This window comes from Miniopterus natalensis, chromosome 8, assembly GCF_054644295.1.
Source record: "Miniopterus natalensis isolate mMinNat1 chromosome 8, mMinNat1.hap1, whole genome shotgun sequence".
Lineage (NCBI taxonomy): Eukaryota > Metazoa > Chordata > Mammalia > Chiroptera > Miniopteridae > Miniopterus > Miniopterus natalensis.
The window spans coordinates 47,895,830-47,917,771 of record NC_142088.1 but is presented as its reverse complement, the minus strand read 5'-3'; the positions used below and the strand labels follow the sequence as shown (position 1 = coordinate 47,917,771).

General features: G+C 35.7%; 1 protein-coding gene across 1 annotated transcript in view; it reads right to left on the bottom strand.

Annotated features, from left to right (window-relative positions):
- KCNH7 (potassium voltage-gated channel subfamily H member 7) overlaps positions 1–21,942 on the bottom strand; it is a 391,952-nt gene that overhangs the window by 113,490 nt on the left and 256,520 nt on the right. Inside the window, exons 3-4 of the mRNA XM_016197612.2 lie at positions 21,395–21,550; positions 6,651–7,079 (exon numbers count right to left, since the gene is read on the bottom strand). Coding sequence (XP_016053098.1) covers positions 6,651–7,079; positions 21,395–21,550 — 585 coding nt within the window. The remainder of the gene's footprint in view (positions 1–6,650; positions 7,080–21,394; positions 21,551–21,942) is intronic.

Genomic DNA, 21,942 nt, shown 5'->3' with positions numbered 1-21,942 from the left:
ACAAAGAAGTATAGAAATTTGCTTTTATTTTAAAAATTTTTTAATTTAAATGTAGTTTAGGACCCCTCCCCCCAAATTTAAAAAGCACAGTTATTGTATTGTCCTATATCTAAGTAGTATATTAATTGCTCTGTGAATACTTAAAGGAGGCAGGCACTTAAATATTTTTCAAATTGTTTTTAAAACCAGAGCCTGAACAAATAATGAAGACTTTGGAGGGCACAGGTACATTGCATTTTTATTAAATTTGCATGTGTTTTAACTAAACTGGGAGTTTACCTTCATAAAAATTAATATACAAAAACTTTCTACAATGGTTTAGAGTTTCTTAATTCCAAATTCTGACTTTATGATTCATTTTTGTGCAAAGACTGTTGCTATTTTAAAATGGGGGGCTGAGAAAAAAAGGTTGGAGAGTAACTGGATTTGTTTATGAGACAAAAATAAAATTGCTGTGGTTTGAATGACAATTCTGCAAACTACTAGTTTGGAAGATAAGCTCAATTTTTTATTTATTGAGAGAAAATTAGATTCATTTCTCACCGCATTTAAAAGATTACTGGAAAATTAATGTCTAATAATTTATTGTTAATTGTTAAAGCTAAAGCCAGCTAGATGTCACCGAGGCAAGTTGGTGAGAGTTGTTTGTATTCTGTTCCTTGAGGTGATGTTCTGAATGATATCAACTCAAATCACCACCCACAGCTGACACTAATTCCCTTCCTTTTAGAAATCTTAGGCCAAGGGTAGAATATGCATGCAGATGAAATCTCATCCCGGTTGCCTGCATAGGCCCTTTTTGAAGTGCTTACAAAATAAAACTGGGATGGAAAGAAGTTGCCACAATTTCCCTTATTTTCAAATTATTCTGGGCTGCTGGCCAGAAAACATCTTTAGTTTTTAGTGATATTAATTCTTAACAGTCACCAGCTCTGAATTAATTAGAGAAACAATTGAGAAATCAATATCCAAAACTTCACAGTGATTAGAGAAGCAGTGACATAGGAAAGAGATCAAAACAGTGAGTTCTAAGTAATGATGGTTACTGGTGGAGACGTGTCCATGCAACACACATGCACAAAACGAGTCATTGTCACCACATGCATACCCACAGCAGCATGCATGGTCTATGTTAAAAGACTAAGCCCCACAAGTTTTCCATTTGATGAGAATATAGGATTATCGTATTTTGTGATTCCTTGTATCCACTCCGATCTAGTAGAAAAACAGAAGTGAATTTCAGATTTTTAGCCAAATCCAGATTTATCCAGAGGTATTTCTCAGTTAACCAGTACCCTGTAGTAGCTGTAGGTCATGCCGGTGATTTCCGACTAATATAAGACACCATTCAACATGATTGAAATGTAATATAGGAAAATAGAAAATGACTATCATGCATGTACAGTTTACTACTACAGTAAGCTTAAAACCATACCCCCTGCCATCCAGGAACGTGAAACTAGTTTTAAGGAAACAAAAGAAGGAACAAGTGAAGTGATGCTGTCATGTAGCACTTTGCTTATTTAATCTTGAACTCAGAAAATATTTTTTTTGGCTGAAATAGCCTTATGCACCTCTTTCACACTGGAATATATTTAGCTTGAGATTTGTATCTTTCCAAATGACTTAAATATTTAGGAAGTATTGTTTGTCCACCTAGGCTTATCCTTCTTGCAGGGTTGGGGGGGGTGGGGAAAGTTCATCACATGACTGAGAAAGGAACAATGTCTCCAACCCAATCAAGCCGTGATGTCTCCACCAGGGCCCGGCCTCGCTAAGGGAAGCATGATGTGGCATCGGGCAGGGCATACAGCAGGCAACTTAACATGCCAAGTAAAGGGGCACGTTGCGCTTCAGATGTTAACATTCGAGTTTGTACTTTACCTTTGACACTGCGACCATTGTCTGTTTTCAACACATAAGGATGAAAAAAGAAAGAAATATAAAAAGACTAAAATTATGTTATATACACTGAATTACCTCTGTAAAAAACAATCAGAAAACAGAATGCAATGCTTGAAAATTTATCCTGGAAATTAACTACATTTTGTACTATTCAACCAAGTAAAATGCATATGCTAGAAATAATATCTGCTGTCATAAATGTTCATGTTAAAATATGTGAAACATTTATCTCACTTATTAAGTGGATTCCAAGATACAGATATTGTAATAATGATCGTTTGGAGAAAGACATCCTCAGCTGCCTGCAGTTGTGATAAAAACTTTCAACCTTGTCAGAAGCCAATTTTACTGTTGCTTCAACTATCATTGAAAAGACAGGCTACACAACATTTTGCATGTTAATTTTTTTGAGTAATTTCACCTAGTATGTTAATAAGAAAAAATATTTCTAAGACAACATTCTAACTTATAAACCAACTTGCATTATTAATCGCAAATTTATTATTTGTCCCTTTCATAAACGTTCTTTAATGTATATTTTGAAAATGCCAAACTGTACACAAAGAGTCATTCTTAGGCAAAAATAATTGTAAGAAATCAATGAGACATTTGACTGTTCAAAGGTAATGTAAGGTTTTAAAAATTATGTTGTCACAATGCACTCTGTATAATACCTAGAATATTTAAGAAATTTGTTTACATTAAAATTGGCTGTTTTCAAATCTCAGAATGGAGTGTTTCCAGATTTATTTTGAGATTAGTATCTGACTCTTCGTTACATATTTGCTACCAACAAAATATGCATTACTAGTTTTTAAACAAACAAGCTTAAAAATAAATAAAGTCATGTCAAAGCCATTCAAATATATCCAAGATTTGAAAAATCTCTTGAACATTTGTTCATATCGCTAATACTGTGCATATTTAAAATCTTGGGATATATTATAATTGTTCAAAGCTTACAATTGAAGCAATTTCAATAGTGGGGTATATTGAATTGCTAGTGTAGTCATTGCCTTGGACAGAGATACACAAATAAAACTATGACCTTAGATGACTACTCTCTACCCACTTTAAGGGACCATTTAAAGCAAATAGGGACAGTGGAAGAGGCCTTGATTACGTAGAATTAATTATCCCCACCAGAAGCTGGGTTCAAAAATCATTAGTAAAATAACAAGTGCTTTCAAGAGTTTAAAAATTATAATTCTACTCCCCAAACCTGAAAGTTATAAATAAAAATTATTTTCAAGTTAAAAAGGGAACTGACCATTATAGAGTCACAGTATATAGCTCATGCTGAGTTGAGGTTCTAAGGCAGAGCATGGGTCCCTGTGTTGGCTCTAGCTAGGTCTGCTGGTTACCCCCCCACGACAGTGTACGTGCAGGTGCTGGAGTAAGCACTTAGAGTCTTGTAGGAGTTTGCCAAAGGGAGTTTACAACTTTCAATCTAATAATAAAGCAACTGGGGTTTATATTTTGTGTGTCTATTTTTTAAATTTCATTTTTCTAGTAGTGTATTTTTATTGTATTTACAAATGTATTGGTTCATGATGGATTAGATTAAAAATTCACCACAAATGGTTCTAAGGAACCTGATAATGCAGATTAAATGAAAGGATCATGTAAAATATTATGTATGCACTATTTGCAAATTGCTTAAAGGTCTATAAAGATAGCCAATATAGGAGGAAAATGCTCTTCTTAAAACAGGAGACAACAATATGAATTCAAAATCTGGTGCATGTGGGGTGGAACCTGTTAACCAGTTATATGAATTCATAAAACTAAAGTCTGTTTTAAAAGCTTTCCATCTTCCTTTATCAGTGGCTCAGTTGCTAAAATATATCAAAGATATAACCTTAGGAAGTATAGTGTTCTATGCCAATTGGTGATTTGGTAGCTAAAATCATTCTAAAGCTGAAGTACAAAATGCCCAAAGAATTTATCAGACATTAACTGTAGCATCTGCAAGAAAGTGACACATTTTTTGACAATAGCATGAGTTGGATGGGGGAAGAAAATTGAAGATGATCCCAACATCTCATGTCCATGTATAGAACCCACACTGAGAAGTCAAAAAATGTTAAATCATCCTTTCCCATAATTGCATCAGTAACTGTGCACTAAATGGAGATCACATAAAATTGAAAACAATAAAGTTAAATCATGAAATCTGATCTAATCTTCTCAGTACCACTGTCAAATCACAGGCTAAGTTTGTGTATGTATAATGCACTGATTATGTATCATTTAATACTCATGTTTACTGTTTCTGAATGTTATTATACTGTAACTCAGCTTCCAGGCAATAAGGCCAATCTCTGAGAAGTCAGTATAATTTCTAAAAATGACTACACTAATTGGATTAACCAACTAAAACATATGTTGGTCATTTAAATTACTTTGTTGATTTTACTGTTTTTCAGCCATAAGATCCATTGCTCAAAGATCAAGTTTCAGAGCTCTCATTCCATCAGGTGATATCGAGTATGAAATTACTACATGGTTTAGGGCCTTAGATTATTTTCCAGTATCAAAATTGTCCTTAATTTTATTTCTTTTCTCCTTTTGACATTCTTTGGACTACAGATCAAAATGGATGTGCTAATTGCTCTTTGGCCATGTAGAGTTCCTCAAACCTATCTTATAGAAAACCACTTCTCTTTCAGTGGTACTGATTTTTCTCTCTGAATTTTTCCTGCCAACTCATTTTCTTTCACCTCTCCTACCTTCTCTACTTCACAGTGCCCTTTAAATATAGATCCCCACATGGTTCAATCCTAAGATTCTAGTTTAAATTTTAGAGCATTATGGGGCAGGTAACTCATTTCCTGATGTGTGTGTTTTTGAAACATAATTCACGAGCATGGTCCCCTCAATTTTAACCAGCACTTACTGAGATCCTGTCATGGCATAAGCAATTGTTCTGGATACTGAGGCTGCAAAGCTGACTATGCCAGAACTCCTGTGCTGGAGGAGCTCATAGCAACATAATTACATACTTGCACATCTAACAGGAATGACCCAGATATACAACGCACAATAACATAGACTGCATTAAATGCTCTAATACATGTAAACACTGCTTTGCACACTCGGGTGCAAGCTCCATCCCTCTGGTTTGAGACGGGGAAGTGGGCCCTTATGGCTATGGAACAGAGTTGGGAAGAGTATTCCTGGCAGAATAAAGTATTAAAGCCAAGAAAATGTATGATATATTTTTGGAGAAAGGTAATTAGTTTTGTGCAGGATTAAAATAGACTACATAGGAGGGGACGGAGCCTTGAAGAGGCTGGACATGAGACTTAAAAAAATAACAGTGACTAACTGGCAAACTACGTAGCCCCCTTCACTCAGGAGCCCGGAATAGGATTTCTGATTTACGAAGCAGCAGCATGAGTGATGATGGGCCCTCGCAGGAAGGAATATCACAGAAAGGACAGTGGGTCTCTCAAGAGCCCAAATCCGTAGGATTCAGAAAACTGATGTATCCATGCAACAGGCACTCTGAATCTCAGACCCCCTGGGAAAAGTTCAGTGACTCAATAGACCCTTTCCATAGCAAGGTTTCATGGAGCAGGAGTGAGGGAAGAAAAACGAACTGACTCTGGGTTCTGGGTTTAAGGGCCAGCTCTGACACTCTACAACTTTGAGCCAGTTATTTGTTTAGCATATCTATGCCTCAGTTTCTTCATTTATGAAATGGGAATTAATAATAGTCCCTAACTTACAAGGTTATGGAAACTAAATGAGAAGTAATGTGTACCAAGCAGTTACACTGCCTCTCACATAGCAAATGCTCAACAAATGTTATTCATTATTGTGTTAATGATGCATAGTTTTTGTCAATGCTTTTTATTAATCCATACTTTCATTACTAACGAATGTAAGAATGTGAAAAAGAAGCCAAGGAGAAACAAGCGATTCTGACTTTGCGTTTCATTTGAGACCAAGAGTTTTTTGGCCCTAAGCTTTTCCCTTCCCCCACCTATTCCCTCCCTGCCTTTAATCAGCTCATAGCTTTCTGATCACTCAGTATGTAACATTTCATACACCTCTTCCTTCGGAAAGAGTTGGTCACTTACACAGTCCTGTGAAAGCACACAGTGTTTCTTCCAGAGCTTGACTATTTGCTAAGTGTAACAAAAATGATTACTATGCTTGAGATGATAGTGTCACGACCTAAGCACATCTTACATTACGCATTAATTCACTAAACTTCCATAAAGTAGGCAGATAATGGCTATCATACTATTTCAGAAACACAGATAAAGAAGCCAGAAGAAACCAAATTATTCACTGAGGTTCAAAGAAGAAACCAGTAACAACTCTGAATGTAGTACTCATATTTTTTAATAGCCTTTGCTCACTTTTCTTCCTCTAAGGCAGCGATTTTCAACGGGTGAGCTGCAAGAACTTTTAAAAGATGCACTATGTATTCAGGGGCACTATCTCTTTTCCTTTAGATTGTCAAATAAAAAAATAACAACAGCCAACACAACAATAGCTGTCTGCTGTGAATGAATCAAAATTATACCTATTTTTTTTGTCAGGCAAAAAATTTATTTTTTGGTGTGCTGCAGAATTTTGGTAATTAGTTTTTGTGTGCCATGAGATGAAAAAGGTTGAAAATCGCTGCTCTAAGGCATAAGGATTAATGTCCAAATTAAAAACAACATGAAAATTCCCTTTCATTGCCCATAAATTTATGCTTTCATATTTAAAAACCCCCACAAACATACCTTCACTGGCATGTCGGTCTCTAAATACGTTCTTGGGGTGGACACTGAATCCTTCTATATCATGAACAGAAGAAGCCCTCCGTATGCTACAGATGCTTTCCTTCGATCTGGAATGAGTCAGCTGGGAGGTTGACTGCAGCATGTCAGGGTAGAGTCTGTCCCATTGCCTTTTGGGAGAGGAATGGTCAAGAGGTCCAGATATATTCACCAAGGGGGAGCATTTGCTGGGCTGTATCAAGGCTTTTGTATCATCTGCTTCAGAGGGGCTGCAGCTTTCTTTTGTGGGAGACTTGAAGTGCTTCATGGCCACTGAATCGTCACTGTGCTTAGATGAGTCAATTACAACCACATCGGGGTCTTCTTGTGGTAAGGACTGCTTTCTGTAGGTGAGAACTCTCAGGCCAGGGAACTTGAACCCAAAAAGTTTCCCTAAAGTAAAGACAGAAAAGAGCATTATTAGAAGACAAAAGATATCTCTCTTAAAACAAACAAACATTTTGGCTCATATTTAAATGACATAAAAAGAGTTATTAATCAATACTTAATTTACAGTTCAAATGAGGGACATTGTAGAAACTTCTTTGAGAGTAAAACAAATGATTATAGAAGTGTAAAAAAGTAGTAAAATAATTTTACCATGTTTTTGATAGATATTCTCCAGGGACATGAAAACATTATTTGAATGACATGAGGGTTTTTGTTTTAATAAATTAAAAACATATATCCACTATACACCCATTCTTTAAGGGGATTTGAAGGATAGAGCATAGTTTAGAAAGAAAAAGAAGGGATGGGACACCATGTGTAAAAGGAACACAGAAAAGATTATAATGTACGCGAGTGTGTGTGTGTTGGAGGGCGACTGTACTGCCAGTAGGAGGGAAGGGAACGAGGTGGAGGTAAGGAGTTGTCCTGACGTATCTAGAAGGTTTCTGTTGGATAATAATGTGAGTTGAGTGTGGATGGAAAAAGTGGGGTCAGGTGTGTATGAGATGTCTCTCATTCCATTTGGAATTCTTGCAAGACTTTTGGTTTCAGAGAGAGATGTATGGTAAAGATAGGAATTTCTTTTTCCTGATTTCTTTGTTCTAAAATCTAAGAATATGGCATAAAATGTTATATATATCTCAGAGTCAATGATGCTTAGAAGAGGCAAGTAAATATAAACATTAAAGGGTAGATAATAAAAATTAAAATATTAGCTAAGAAACACAAACTCACTGGTAGTAAAAATGCAAACTGAGACAAGATTATATCATTTTTTACTCTTCAATCTAGCAGTAAATGAAAAAAAAAAGCATAACATCTAGTGCTGGCAAAGAATGCTGGAGAGCATTCTGACACTCCACTGGGGATTGCAAATTCCTACAAATTCTTTGGAAAGTCATTTTACAATATCTATTAAAAAACAACAACAACACTTTTCACTTGACTCAGCAATTCTATTTATAGTATATTATAAGACACAAAAACTGGACATAATCAGAATGTCCATTAGATGAAGAATGGTTGAATAAATTACGGCATTATTATACTTTGAAGCCTTATGATATTCGGTAAAAAACAAGAATATGTATATGTTTTGATTAGAAGGTTACACAAATGTAGTGTTAAGTGAAAATGAAAGTCTCAGCTTAAATGTGTTTATGATAATATTTTTTCATTAAAAATAACAGAACCCTCTATTAGTCCATATAAGTTGTATAGCAGTAGAGAAAGATATGGAGGAACATACTCCAGACTTTTAATGTTGATTGGTTAAGCTTTTCTAAGAATTGTCTACAAGAAAATTCAGAGTTTCTAATTCTAGTGCCAGCTCAGTAGCTTAGGTCCACGTCACCCATGGCTTTACAATTACACGTCACCCTTCTAGTTAGTCAGCTGGTGTCTTTGGGTTATTTATCTTCTTACATTCTCTAAGTGTCATGGGCACCATTATCTTTAATATATTTACTATGAATTTTTCCTCAATGCATTGAAGATGGTCTTAAAACATGAAAGAACACTGAAAACTTTTCTTCATTTTATTTGAGTATACTCTTCTAGTGGACGGTCTCATGCACACACACAGTTTCAATTCCATGTTTAATCCAGTGACGCATAAACTTGTATCTCCAGCCCAGACCTCTTTTCTTAGTTCCAAACCTTAGTTCCATATTTAATGGTCTTATCAACATCTTCATTTAGAATTCTTAATGATGCCTCAAAATCCCATAGCAAATCCACTCTCATGGTCTATCTTTCCAAGCCCAGACCTTTCTTTCAGTGAATGGCACTACAATCCATCTAGTCCTATTAGCCTGACCCTCGAAGGTCATGCTAGTTACTGTTCTCTCTCACTTCTATGCCCCCCAATATCTGATCATATCTAATTGTGTTCATTTCACCTCTGGAAAATCTTTTTAATGATAGTAATTCATAATAATCATTTTCACTTCTCTAACCTCCACTGCTCTCACTTTTGCTAAGCTACTATCAGTTCACCTAATTTCTTGCAATAAGATGCTAATTACTTTCCACATTGCATCATATTGTCTTCTTTTGTTTTTTAATTTTTTTTTTAATCCCTTTACCTGAGGATATTTTTTTCCATTGCTTTTCAGAGAGAGTGGAAGGGAAGGAGGGAGGGGGAAGAGAGAGAGAGAAACATTGATGTGAGAGACACATCCACTGGTTGCCTCCCTCACATGCCCCTACAAGGGTGAGGAGCGTTTTGCAACCCAGGTATGTGGCTTTGACCAGGAATCAAACCCGTGACCTTTGAGTGCAAGGGCCGATGCTCTAACCGCTGAGCCACACCTGCCAGGGCAGTCCATCCTTTAAAAAATATTTTCTATCTTTCAAGAAAAATTCACTTTTGATCATGTAGACTATTATTTACTCTTTCACTGCTCCCAGGAATTCCCTGCTTTGGGGATGAAGGCAACCCTACCTCCACTCCACAGCTTCATCTCTCCTCTTTGCCCCTGGGATCCAGTCATATGGACTTTATAATTCCTTCAGAGGCCTGTGCTTCTTCCCAGGCTTCCTGTGTTTGATACTTTTTACTCTTCCTACTAAGCACATCCTTTAGGTTTTAGTTCCAAAGTTGTCTCCTTTGAGGAGCATTTCCTTCTTTCTGAACTGGATTAGAATCCCCTTTGTACCTTTCACCACAGTTTACTAGTTGCTCATTTGTTGACTTTCTTATTTCTCTTCTTGAGTGGACTGTATGCCTCATAACGGAAGGGCCCCTGTCTGTTTTGCTCACCCAACCTCAGCTCTGACAGGATGCCTGAGCACAGTAAATACATTTTCACAAGCAGATGCTAAACTGAAAATGTGCTTCAATTTTTACTGTAGAAAAACTAGAAGATTTAATTGCTTTGACCAACTTAATTAAAGAATCTTAGCCTCCTGAAATTGCATTGACCCCTATTTACCAAAAAGAAGTTGAACTCGGTAGCTCATGGAAATGGTGAACTGTATACCATGTATTATAAACTTCATACAACTCTTATTGTAAATTTTGTCTTTTTTCAGTGGTTATTAATGGCTTCCATTCTGATCCTAGAGCATAGACAGAAGTGTTTTCAAACTCTTTATCATCCAGTGAATTTTGTGTAAAATACCAGTTACAGAAAATTTTAGAACTAAGTAGTTTAATTTATAATTGTAAGCTTTCATCTGTAAGCTAGTGAACTACTAGTTAAGAGTGTCAAATATAATTGAAATAGAATTTATCTTTCTGGTATAAGATCTGACCCAATGCACAGAAAAACCCCAAGTATGTTCAACATTAAACCCGTGATTAATAAAATGCAGAAGAGAGTAATGAATCTGTGCAAACAGGATTAAATAACAGCATATTATAATAACTGTTTTGCAAGCATCCTTACATAATTCTACCAACAACTTTTATATGCTCAAGTGAAATGCCAAGCTAAAAATTAGTGAACTGCATCAGAATCATTTGATTAGTTTTTAATGCACATGAAATTGAATATAAAGCAGTTTACAAATCAATTCTGCAAGCTTATTCAATGGACTGAAGGTCAATGCCTACTTTTATTCATTTCTCATCACTTACATTACTCTTTTCTTTTAAAAACAATTCACTGTCTTTCTTAAATTAATGATCATGCAAGGCATGTAGTTTGCTCCTACAGTTTAGTCATGTACAAGGTGGTACAGATGGTTTTTTCTGCATCACTAAGTTTATATGACCATGTTATAGTGCATTACAGATTTAGTTGTCTAACTGCCGTTCATCCGGAAGGAATACACATTGAGAATTTTGCTTACTGCTGGCACTTTCAGGCATGAAATATAAACCACTAAATGAGTGCAGTCCTGTTAGGGTATTAATACTGAAAAATTCCCTTGTAATTTAAGTCTCCAGAGTTTACTATATTTGTATTCTAAATTTAATAACTAAAATAGATACAATTTAGCCTCTTTACTAAAATGTTCAATACATTTGAAATAAACAGCTGAAGAATGTTTTCAACATTCTTCAAAATAAATATAAGCAGGGATAAACTACTTGCAGAACATAATTTTGTTTAAATACACCACTTTCATATAAGGAGAAATATAGTTTCTAAAATACATGAACTTAAAAGTAACAACTATGACAAGTTCTTTCTCTGGATATGTCACTTTGGTGGAGCTGCTAACTACAATTTAGAAGCTGCATCTCCATGTATCCTGTGTCATCGAACTAAGAGCTTTTTACTTCTCTCTAAAGAATGCACGTTGATCTCCCCATTGTCTTTTTCTTTGAAAAACTGAGAATTTTGACTTTAACCAGATATGGAAAGATGTGAAATACTTGGCCCATGGTCAAATAAGAAATCAGGGTAAAGTCAGAATAAAACAGTAGTTTCCCTGATTTAATTTCAGTTTGTCCAAAATTTGCTGTTTTCTTGGACCATAAACATCCACTTGAGAATCTAATGAGAATCATAACTCTTCTTGAAGTAAATGTAGATAAATTCATACATGCGATTTCATTTATTATCTCATAGGTTGAATAATAAATTCCCCTTCCCAAACCAAAACCCTTCCATTAACCTCCCCTAGAATTCCCTAAGAGAACTGACTGTTAATATTACTTCCAGTTTTGATGTATTTTGCTTATATCTTTGTGCTAATCACAGTTCTCACAAAATTATAATGATTGAAACTACATTTCTACCCTCTCTCTTAAGGTAACGAGACTTTAGAAAATGGTTTTGCTAAACTTTCCCAAATTGAGAAGATCTCATCAACCTGAACTGTTATGTATCTATATCTATCATCTATCACATCTATCATCTATCTATCTATCTATCTATCTATCTATCTATCTATCTATCTATCTATCTATCTATCTATCATCTATCTATCATCTATCTATCATCTATCATCTATCTATCTATCATCTATCTATCTATCATCATCATCTATCTATCGTCTATCAATCTATCTATCATCTATCAATCAATCTATCTATTATCTATCTATCTATCTATCTATCTATCTATCTATCTATCTATCTATCTATCTATCTATCTATCTATCTACCTATCATCTATCTATCTATCATCTATCAATCTATCATCATCTATCATCTGTCTATATCTATTATCTATCACCATTATCTATCTAATCTCTCTCTCTCTCTCTCTCTCTCTCCATCTCTATCTCCATCTCTCTCTCTCTCTCTCTCTCCTCTTCGAGCTGATTCTCATCTACTAGAGTTTGGAAGAAAACTATTGTGCCAATTTGACTTCAAACAACTCTTCTATTAGGAATATACCTAGGAATGTTAGAAACAATAATATTTCTTGCAGAAAAACAATATGTTTGTAAAATCTTCCAAATATTCCTAATCACTGAGTTTCCTCACAACTACAAATTCCCAATAATTCCCTTGATTCAGTTTCTCATCATTTGTACAAACTCTTAGAACTTTATTAATTAAAATCCAGTTAAATATAAATTAGAAGCATTTTACTCTTGCTTGTTTCTGCTTAGTTGAATTATAGACTGAAAAGTAGAGAGAAACTTAAGTTCAGTCATGCAACTTAGAAACTATAGTGGCATAAGGACAGGGCTTAAGTGTATGTGTGGCAGGCAGTAGAGTGACGGATGTTATAAAGGCCATTAATAGAGACATTTCCCCTTACAGAGGATTAAGGGTGGTGAGAACTGTCTTTGTTTGGATCCCTGAAAACTGACTGTGCAAAATGTTCCAGGGGTGTTCTCAGGAGATATGAGGAAAGGAGGAAGGCAGGATTGGGCAGAAGAAGGCCCACTATTAATGCAAATGCAGCTGAATCTTCAGCAAGTCCTCCTAGAGCTCTGCAGCTGGAAAGCCCTTCAAAGTTATGCCAAACTAAAGCAGGGTTATCTGGACTTTGGATCCCTTCAACAGCTGTCACTGGCTCCTGCCAGGCCATGGGAAGGGCCATGATGTTGGAGAAGGCAGTTGCCTGCCTTTGGCATTTCCCAGGGAGGGGCAGAACCATGTACCCTCAGCAGGTGACATTCCAGCAGCATGGCCCCAGCCCTGAGAAAGGTGTCTGCTGAGCGGCACGGTGTACAGTACAGAGGGGGAAGGAGAGGCAGCTTTTGGTCTAAAAACCCCTGATCTAAATTAACTCTACTAACAGCTGTAATCACACAAAATCAAAATTTTTGAATTAGTGTCACTGTACCTTTCTAAAATCAGGATATTCAAAAGTCTGACACTTATACTGGAAGCCCTTAAAATCACTGTGAATTTTTTTTCTCCAGTCAAATAGTTCTGGATGTGTAGAGAAACGTGACTTTAATTTCTGAGTCAGAGAGAGCACCTTTTCAAATTTTATGGGAGAAACAGGCAAGATAATCAACATATCTGTCTTTTCTTTTTAAAACATTTTTTTGTTAATCTTCACCTGAGAATATTTTTTCCATTGCTTTTCAGAGAGAGTGAAAGAGAGGGAGGAAGAAAAAGGGAGAGAGAGAGAAAAAGAGAGAGAGAAACATCGATGTGAGAGAGACACACATCAACCAGTTGCCCCCAGCACACACCCCGACTGGGGCAAGGAGCGAACTTGCAACCCAGATACATGCCCTTGACCAGGAATCGAACCCATGACCATTCGGAGCAGGCTGACGCTCTAACCACTCAGCAAACCAGCCAGGGCTGTCTTTCCTTTTTAGGAAAAGAATTTCCGTACAGGTACCTGGCAAGGAAAAGAGTCTTTCTTACTCTTAACTATATAAGTAGGTATACAGTCTCGCCCATGGGCTTTCAGACTAACCCAGACTATTGTCAAAGAAGGCAGTAAAGAGCAGTTAGGCTGGGAGAAAGGATCACTCCACGTTAACTCAGTACTGGCCTAGCTACCCTGATAGTGGCTGACAAGTGGAGCAGGGTGGCCAGTATGGTCCTGGCATTGTGACAACGCAAGATCACCAGGGAGTAGCCGACCTAGTACCCCTGAAGCTAAACATGGGACTCTAAAGGGGCAGATGTGGAGACTGAGACTCCTGGGACATTTCCTAGGGCGAGGGCATAGTGGAGAAAAAACAAGATCCTGCAACAAGGCAGGAAGCATAGGATCAAACTAGAATCTTGACCCAGCGTGGGTCCTGACCCAGTAGTGCTCGGCCCACCCGTGCGCACGTGGGCAAAGTCAAGGCTGCGGCCGGTCAGAGCGACCCCGGGAGCTGCGGCGGCAGGGCCTCGGCGCCAGGGCCCCGGAGCCTGGGCGCCGCCTCCAGCCTGGCCGCTCGTCCTGGGGGGAAAGGGGCGCAAAGCAGGGCCTGGGAAGGGACGGGGGCGGACGGGACGGAGCTCGAGGGTGCAGTCCCTCAGCGAGGGGCCGGCAGAAATGAAAGCACCACATCAGTGTTACTTCATTAGGTTTCTGTGTGATAGCTGCTTAATAAATCAGTGTATGATTTGCGAACACTGATGTTTTGTTTCTCTTCAATTGATTTCTTCCTTTTCGAAATGCCAAGTTAAACAATCCATTCCAGTTGTGTAAAAATAATAACATGTTCAGGATGACCGGGTAGTTATAATATGGACAGGGACTCTCTTCATAGAATATTCTAAATACAAATGGTACAAACAACAGTTACCCAAATGTTGTGTGGCTAGGGACTTTGCCTGACTTGGGGGTTGCTAAGTAACAGAAGCTTCCAAATGATACTCACATGAGGACTGTGGTGTGGATATGCTGATTTAAGTGATCATTAATGCTCACTGTGAATGAAGGGATAATGCATGCTTTATCTCCAACTACCAGCAATTTTCTTGATCTTAAAAATATAATTTTGCCCCAATCCTAAGGGGAAACGTGATATAAAATTGATTGCAACCTATGACTGAACTTTTCCCAGATTTCCATTAGCAGCCAGTCATGGTTCCTTTTTCTATATCAAATTTAATCTGTAAAAGGAGGAAATTTCCAAACACATAAGAGAAAACATTAGCTGCGTTGTAAAACCTTTCATTAAATTCATCTGAATAATAGATTGTTTCTAGGTAATGCTGGTTGAGAGGGAAATTCTATATCACTATAGCAGCCCTTCATCTTTGAATTAAAGGACACTTTCAACTCCAATGGTGAATAAAAACACCGAGACTGCCCTTTTATGAAACAGCTCTACAGAAAATGTCTTTGTTCCTTAGCTTGAGCTCTGAACATTGAGATACAAATTTGAGGGAGTAATGCAGCTATTCACGAAAACATATAATTTATGTGTCAATTATTTAAAATATTGAGTCCAAATCATAGAAATACATTTTTAATGGCTTAAATTAGCTGGATAATTCCCTAAATTACCAACTTTATTTTGTGTGTGGAGACAGTTTCAGTCAAAGCTTTTAGAGTAACACGAACTTTAATTTTAGTAAGAATGAAAGTAAAATTCTGCTTTGATTTGGGGAGTATAATTTTAATCATTTCAAAGGTAATGAAAGATAATTATAGTACCTTAATAAGATTAAATAAAAAGTTCCCTTGTGAAAATTACTGAGAATAAAAAATAATAGAAATTTAACTTTATTTTACTAAACTTTTACATTTAGTTTCACTTAAAATTTTTCTTTATAGTTTTATATAAACATTAATTAAGTTAGACCAGTAGTTTTCAAAATTTAGGTATCAGAATGATCTAAAGAGTTTGCTAAGGCACAGACTTAGCAAACTCTTTAGATCTGTATTTCTGTATTTCTGAATTAGCTGTTCTGGCGTAAGGCCCAAGAACATGTTATCTCAAACATGTATCTCAAACATGTTGTAAGGTGATGCTAATGGTCTCACACTTGGAGAATCACTGACTTAGACAATCCGGCTAATGCTGATTCAATAGGAGAAAAAAAAGCCTAATTACTCAGTGTAATAATAACATTCATTCCCATTAAGTACTTACTATTTGCAAAATGTTGGGGATACCGACCATGAACTAGAGCTGAACAAATTAAAAACACAGAATAGCCCTGGCTGGTTTGGCTCAGTGGTTGGGGCACTGGCCCTCAGACTGAAGGGCCCCAGGTTTGATTTCGGCCAAGGGCCCGTGCCTCGGTTGCAGGCTCAATTCCTGGCCAGGTTGGGGAGCTTGCAAGGAGGCAACCAATCGATGTGTTTCTCTCACATCAGTTTTTCTTTCTCTCTCTCCCTTCCACTCTCTCTGGAAAACAATGGAAAAAAATATCCTTAGGTGAAGATTAAAAACAAAAACTAACACAAAATGCATTCAGTTTCTGTTTGGAAGGATATTGTTAAATTCAAATTTTTTTAAAATCAAGAGGTTTTTTGTGAAAAGCAATATAGAGTTACCTCAAAAAATAAAAACTGGAGCTGCCTTATGACCCAGCGATTCCAATTTTGGGAATTTATCTGAAGAAACCCAAAACACTAATTCAAAAGAATATATGCACCCCTAGATTCACTAGAGTGTCATTTACAGTAGCCAAGACATGGAAACAGCCCAAGTGCCCACCAGTAGATGAGTGCATAAAAAAACTGTGGCATTTTTACACCACGGAGTACTACTCAGCTGTAAAGAAGGAAATGCTGCCCTGGCAGGGTGGCTCAGGTGGTTAGAGCATCGTCCTATACACCAAAAGGTTTAGAGTTCATTTGACTCCTGGTCATGTGATTACATACCTAGGTTGCAGGTTTGATTCCTGGTCAGGGCGAGTATGGAAGGCAACTGATAGATGCTTCTCTCTCACATTGATGTTTCTCTCTCTCCCCCTTCCTCTTTAAAAATCAATGAAAAACATATCCTCAGTGAGGATTGATTAAAAAAAATAAATAAGGAAATCTTATCCTTTGCAACAGCATGGATGGATCTGGAAAGCATTATGCTAAGTGAAACAAGCCAGTCAGAGAAAGACAAGTACCAAATGATCTCACTTACATGTAGAATCTAATGAACAAAGTAAACTAACAAAATAATAAGAAAAATAAGTTTTCTCAATCTCCCTCAAGATATTTTTAACAAATTATAATATGTGTCGTGTGTGTGTGTGTGTGTGTGTGTGTGTGTGTGTGTGTGTGAGAACCAGGCTGGTGATTCTAGATTCCTGCTAAGAAAGAGAAGAAATATAAAACTCAATTATACTTGTACATAATTTAAAATGAAGCTTAAAAAAATTTCATTTGAAAGAATAAAGGCAACATTTTCTTAAACTTGACAATTAACTTTGAAATTAATAGGGTAAGCTAGAATACTTAATTTGGTTATTTTCCACAGTGTACAAATATTTCATAGCACCAGATATATTAGAGCAAAACAACAACAAAAAACAATAACAGAGAACTCGTTTTCCCATTGCTATTATTTCCTTTAGCTGTGGCTTCCTTCTACTTGGTAGGAAAAGCACAGTTTTCTTTTCGAGTCTGTATCATTTCTATTTTTTAGATTGCAGAGTTTTTACAGAAGCCATCAGTGAGATAAATATTTTAACTATATCTTTTACTTGGTATTTATACTAGTTACATAGCAATTTGTTCACTCAGTTGTGCGGTATTTATCAATTTGATAGATATACTTATCAAAATAATACTCTCTACAGTACTTGCTTCATTCCAGGGACATAAGTCATCCATATGCGGCTGGTCCTATATCATCAACAAAGGATAAGTTTGTGAAAAACTAGGTCTTCCTAGAGAAAGCTATTCCCTTTTCCTGTGTAGAGTTCCTAACCCTGAAACTAAATAGCTGTCCTGAGAAATGATCCACCACTTCATTCAATTCAAAACAAGTCTCTAGGTGTCCATAACGCAGGCAGCCCCATCCATCACAGCCCTTCTTTATGATCCATCTTTTCTACCGTGCGTTTAGCTCCTTTTCTTTCACTTCATCTTCTCAGTTTATACTTCTTTTTCTTTTGTGTTTCTTGTGTTGTCACTTCACTTTTTTTCTTCTTTATTTTGTCTACAGTTCAGAAGAGACATTTAAATTTACAGGCACACACATCTTCTCAGTTGCCTTTTCCCTATTCTCATTTAAATCCCACCTCTAGGGGGCCCTCTTGGGGGCACATAGACACATGCACACTCCTTATTTAGATAAGGCATTAGATATTTTGAAGGTAAATGCTTCTGCAAAAAATATATCTCGACATTTAATTTTTTTTAATTTCTTTTTTTTTGGTTTATTGTAATGCCCACTCCTGGAACAACTTTGGAAATAGCCAATAACATTATTTTCTACAATTCTAATAAGTTACACTAAGTTACGCTTGAAGAAAAAAAATCAGCAGGAGTTTGCCAAAGATCAGGCATAATACAAAGTAGAAATTATCTAGAATCAGAAGTTACCAAGCATAATTTGTCTCTCATTTTTCTGCCCGATCTAACAATCAACTCTTCAAAAACTGACACCAAGTAAAAGGAAATTTAGAGTCTATAATGACAGAGGGGTATAATCTAAACCTAATATACTGGCTGTAAATAATGGGCCTTTGCAATGCCCTGGAAACAGTTTTACCTGCATGTTTATACTGTCTTCAATGATTCCCTGTATGAGTGACAGCTGCAGCGTGGGGGAACCATCCGTGTTCACAATATAAGAAACGATCTCTGCTAAATTTGCCATCACTTGCACATGAGATACTATTTTAATCACAGTATAGAGTAGCATAGATAATGTATTATATCCTAGAAGACTGCTGTATAGGTTATCTTCCATTCAAGGTCAAAGTTTCAATTCTCCATTTGCATTGTAGTTTGAAATCAATACTTTATTTATTTAAAAAAAATCCCCTCTCTGCCATACTGCTGATACAACCTTCCCCTTTTCACTTTCATCCATTTGATGAACAATGCAAGGCAACCATTCTATGGAAAAAATAATTCGTGAAAACAATGAAGAAACAAAGCCAGGCATCCCCCAAACAGATGATCTTATTAACATTTATGACCAAACTACAGGCTGACTTTACCTAAAGTATACTCTCAGGAATCATTCAATGATGACTGAATTTGTTGTGAGCAATATAAGAAAGCAAAACAGTCATCAACTTAAAATTTAGCAAAACTAGTACTGGTAGAGCTGAATAATTTGACTAGGCCAATCTCTGGAGGGAAAAACAAGTAAAAAAGTTACTCCACAAATAAGTACCAGGTCTTGATCATTTCACAGAAGACTAAAACTTAACTTTTAAATCTAGATGATATCTAAACTGTTTAAATAATTCTGTAGCATAGAAAATAGAGAAGAAACTCCAGGTTATTTTTTGAAGGAATTATAATGTTGATACCAATACCTGATGAAATTGCACATACACATAAAAATATTACAGAATCCTTAATAAATATCAATGCAAACATTTTAAATTAATTTTAGATAAAATAATCCAACAGCATATTACAAAATAAAATACATCATGTCCAAATGTGGTTCCTTTCAGAGATGCAAGGATGATTTCATATTAGTAAACTCCATTTATAAAACTTACCATAAAAACAGACAAGTGCACTCATTTCTATAGATGCTGAAAGGCAATTTACTAATTTCAGCACCCATTCTTAATAAATATAAGTGAGTGGAAACTTTCTCAAAATTATAAAACACATACAATTCATCCCATATGCCATCATTTCAATTAATGGTGAACATATGACGTGGACAAGAAAATCAGAAATAAGGCATGATGCTCACCAACATCTTTTTAATGATACGTTGGGGCTAATAGTAAAATTAGACAAGAGAAAACTATTATAGGTATAAGAATTGGAAAGGAAAATGTAAAGCAATCTGTATTTGATATCATAAAATACTTGAAAAAACTCACGAGAGTCAATGAATAGGCCACTGCAAACTAAGACATTTCACTAAGCAAGTAGAATATTATATGAACCTACTAAATCCATAGACGTAAAAATAGGAAACAGAATAATAGCAACAACAAAGAAATTAAATGTCAAGTAGCACAAAAAACAGTGAAGAAGTTTTAAAAACATGCCTAAAAACACAAAGATTAGACTTAAAAACTAAATATGTAAAATATATAATTTTGCATAGAATGACTCAACAGCACAAAGTTTTCAATTTCCTTCCAATTAATTTATAAATACCGAAGGGATTTTTTTCTATCCAGATGAGTTGTTTCTAAAGTTCATCTAAAATGTTAAACAAGAAATAACTCTAAACCCCTGAAAATGAATATCAAAAAGAGCATTTTCTATCAGGTGTTAAGTCTATATTAAAAACGTGAATTCTGAAGGATAAATAGAACAGAATCAAGGTGAGAAACCGACTAAAGTACACAGGAAGTTTAGCATGTGATAAAGGTGGCATCTCAAATTCCTGGTGAAAAGATAGACTTTCTAATCAATAAAAAGGTGATAGCCATTGATAAAATGATAAATTAAATTGATACCTTGCATTATAAACCAAGCTAAACTTAAATGCACTGGAGATCTTAAAATATAAAACCATAGAAGTTCCTAGATAAAAATGAATTTACTTACAACCTTGGAATGGTTAAAGCTTTTCTAATATAGCTCAAGAATTCAGAATTCACAAGGAAAAAGGTTGATAAATTTAGCCATATTACAAAAAATGCCTCTGCATGACAAAAATCAGGAAAAAAGATAAAAAAACAAATTATTTGCTGGAGAAGTGATTTGTAACTTATTCTAGAATTTTAAAGAAGAGAAAAAGCAAAAAAAAGTATACAAAAAATGGACAGTTGACAGAAAAACATGTCTATATGTAGTGCTTAAATATGTGAACCTCACTCATAATAATGGAAGGTTGATTCACTATTAGTATTGCTTTGGGGGAAAGGTCTAATATATTGTTTGTAACAGTGTAAATGGTTCAAACCATAAGGAGGGGAGTCTGATAGCATGTATCTAAAAAGATTACATATGCATGTACATTTTGACCCAAGAATCCCACTTATAAAACCTACCCTGAAGATACTTTTATCCAAAAATACACATATACATATATGAAAACATATGTGCATAATTCATTCTGGCGTTATTTGTAATAGCCAAAGTTGGGAAACACCCTAAATGTCTATCAATAGGGGGCTGGTTGAATTTACTATGGTATATAGAAGTCAAATGGCTTTAAAAGCAACTGATTGATTCCATAAGGCAACAAAGTGTAACTTCATCTTTGGCTTTATTTATGGAAAGTTATTTTATTTAAAATGTAAAAATATTTTGAGAATTGAAATATGTAAATGAAGAGTGTATTAAAATGATCAAAGAGCAGAATATCAAGAACATTATACACATGTTACTTTTACTTACGGTTGATGGTTTTGACTGGTAATATTGGGTTTACCCTCTCTGGGGAAGCAGCATTTTCCTCATCTGTCACATATTCAAAATTAATGATGAACATCATAGCCACGCCCTCTTGGTTTTTCACTGGAATTATGTGAGTGTTGCAAATGAAAGTGGACCCTGAGAAATGAAAGAGGAGTGCTGCGTTAAAAATATGCCAACATTTAGAGGTATCGGTAATATTAAACTTTTAAAGAAACCCTATAGAATTTTCTCTTAAATGATATTTAAAATTAAATTAAAAACACTTTAATTTTTTTCTCATTGTAGATGTTTTTATCGCAATAAATAATACAGTTACATGTGAAGCCTCCACATCATCAATTTGCATACCCTGAATTACTCTTCTTTCCCAGGGTAACCACCACACTAATTTCACATACATTATTCCCCTCCAATTTTCACTATAATTAAATACTAATTATCATTTCATAAACAACTGTATTCTTTTCTATTTTAAAAGATTATATAAATGGAACCATACAGTACATGTCATTTACAATTGGCATTTT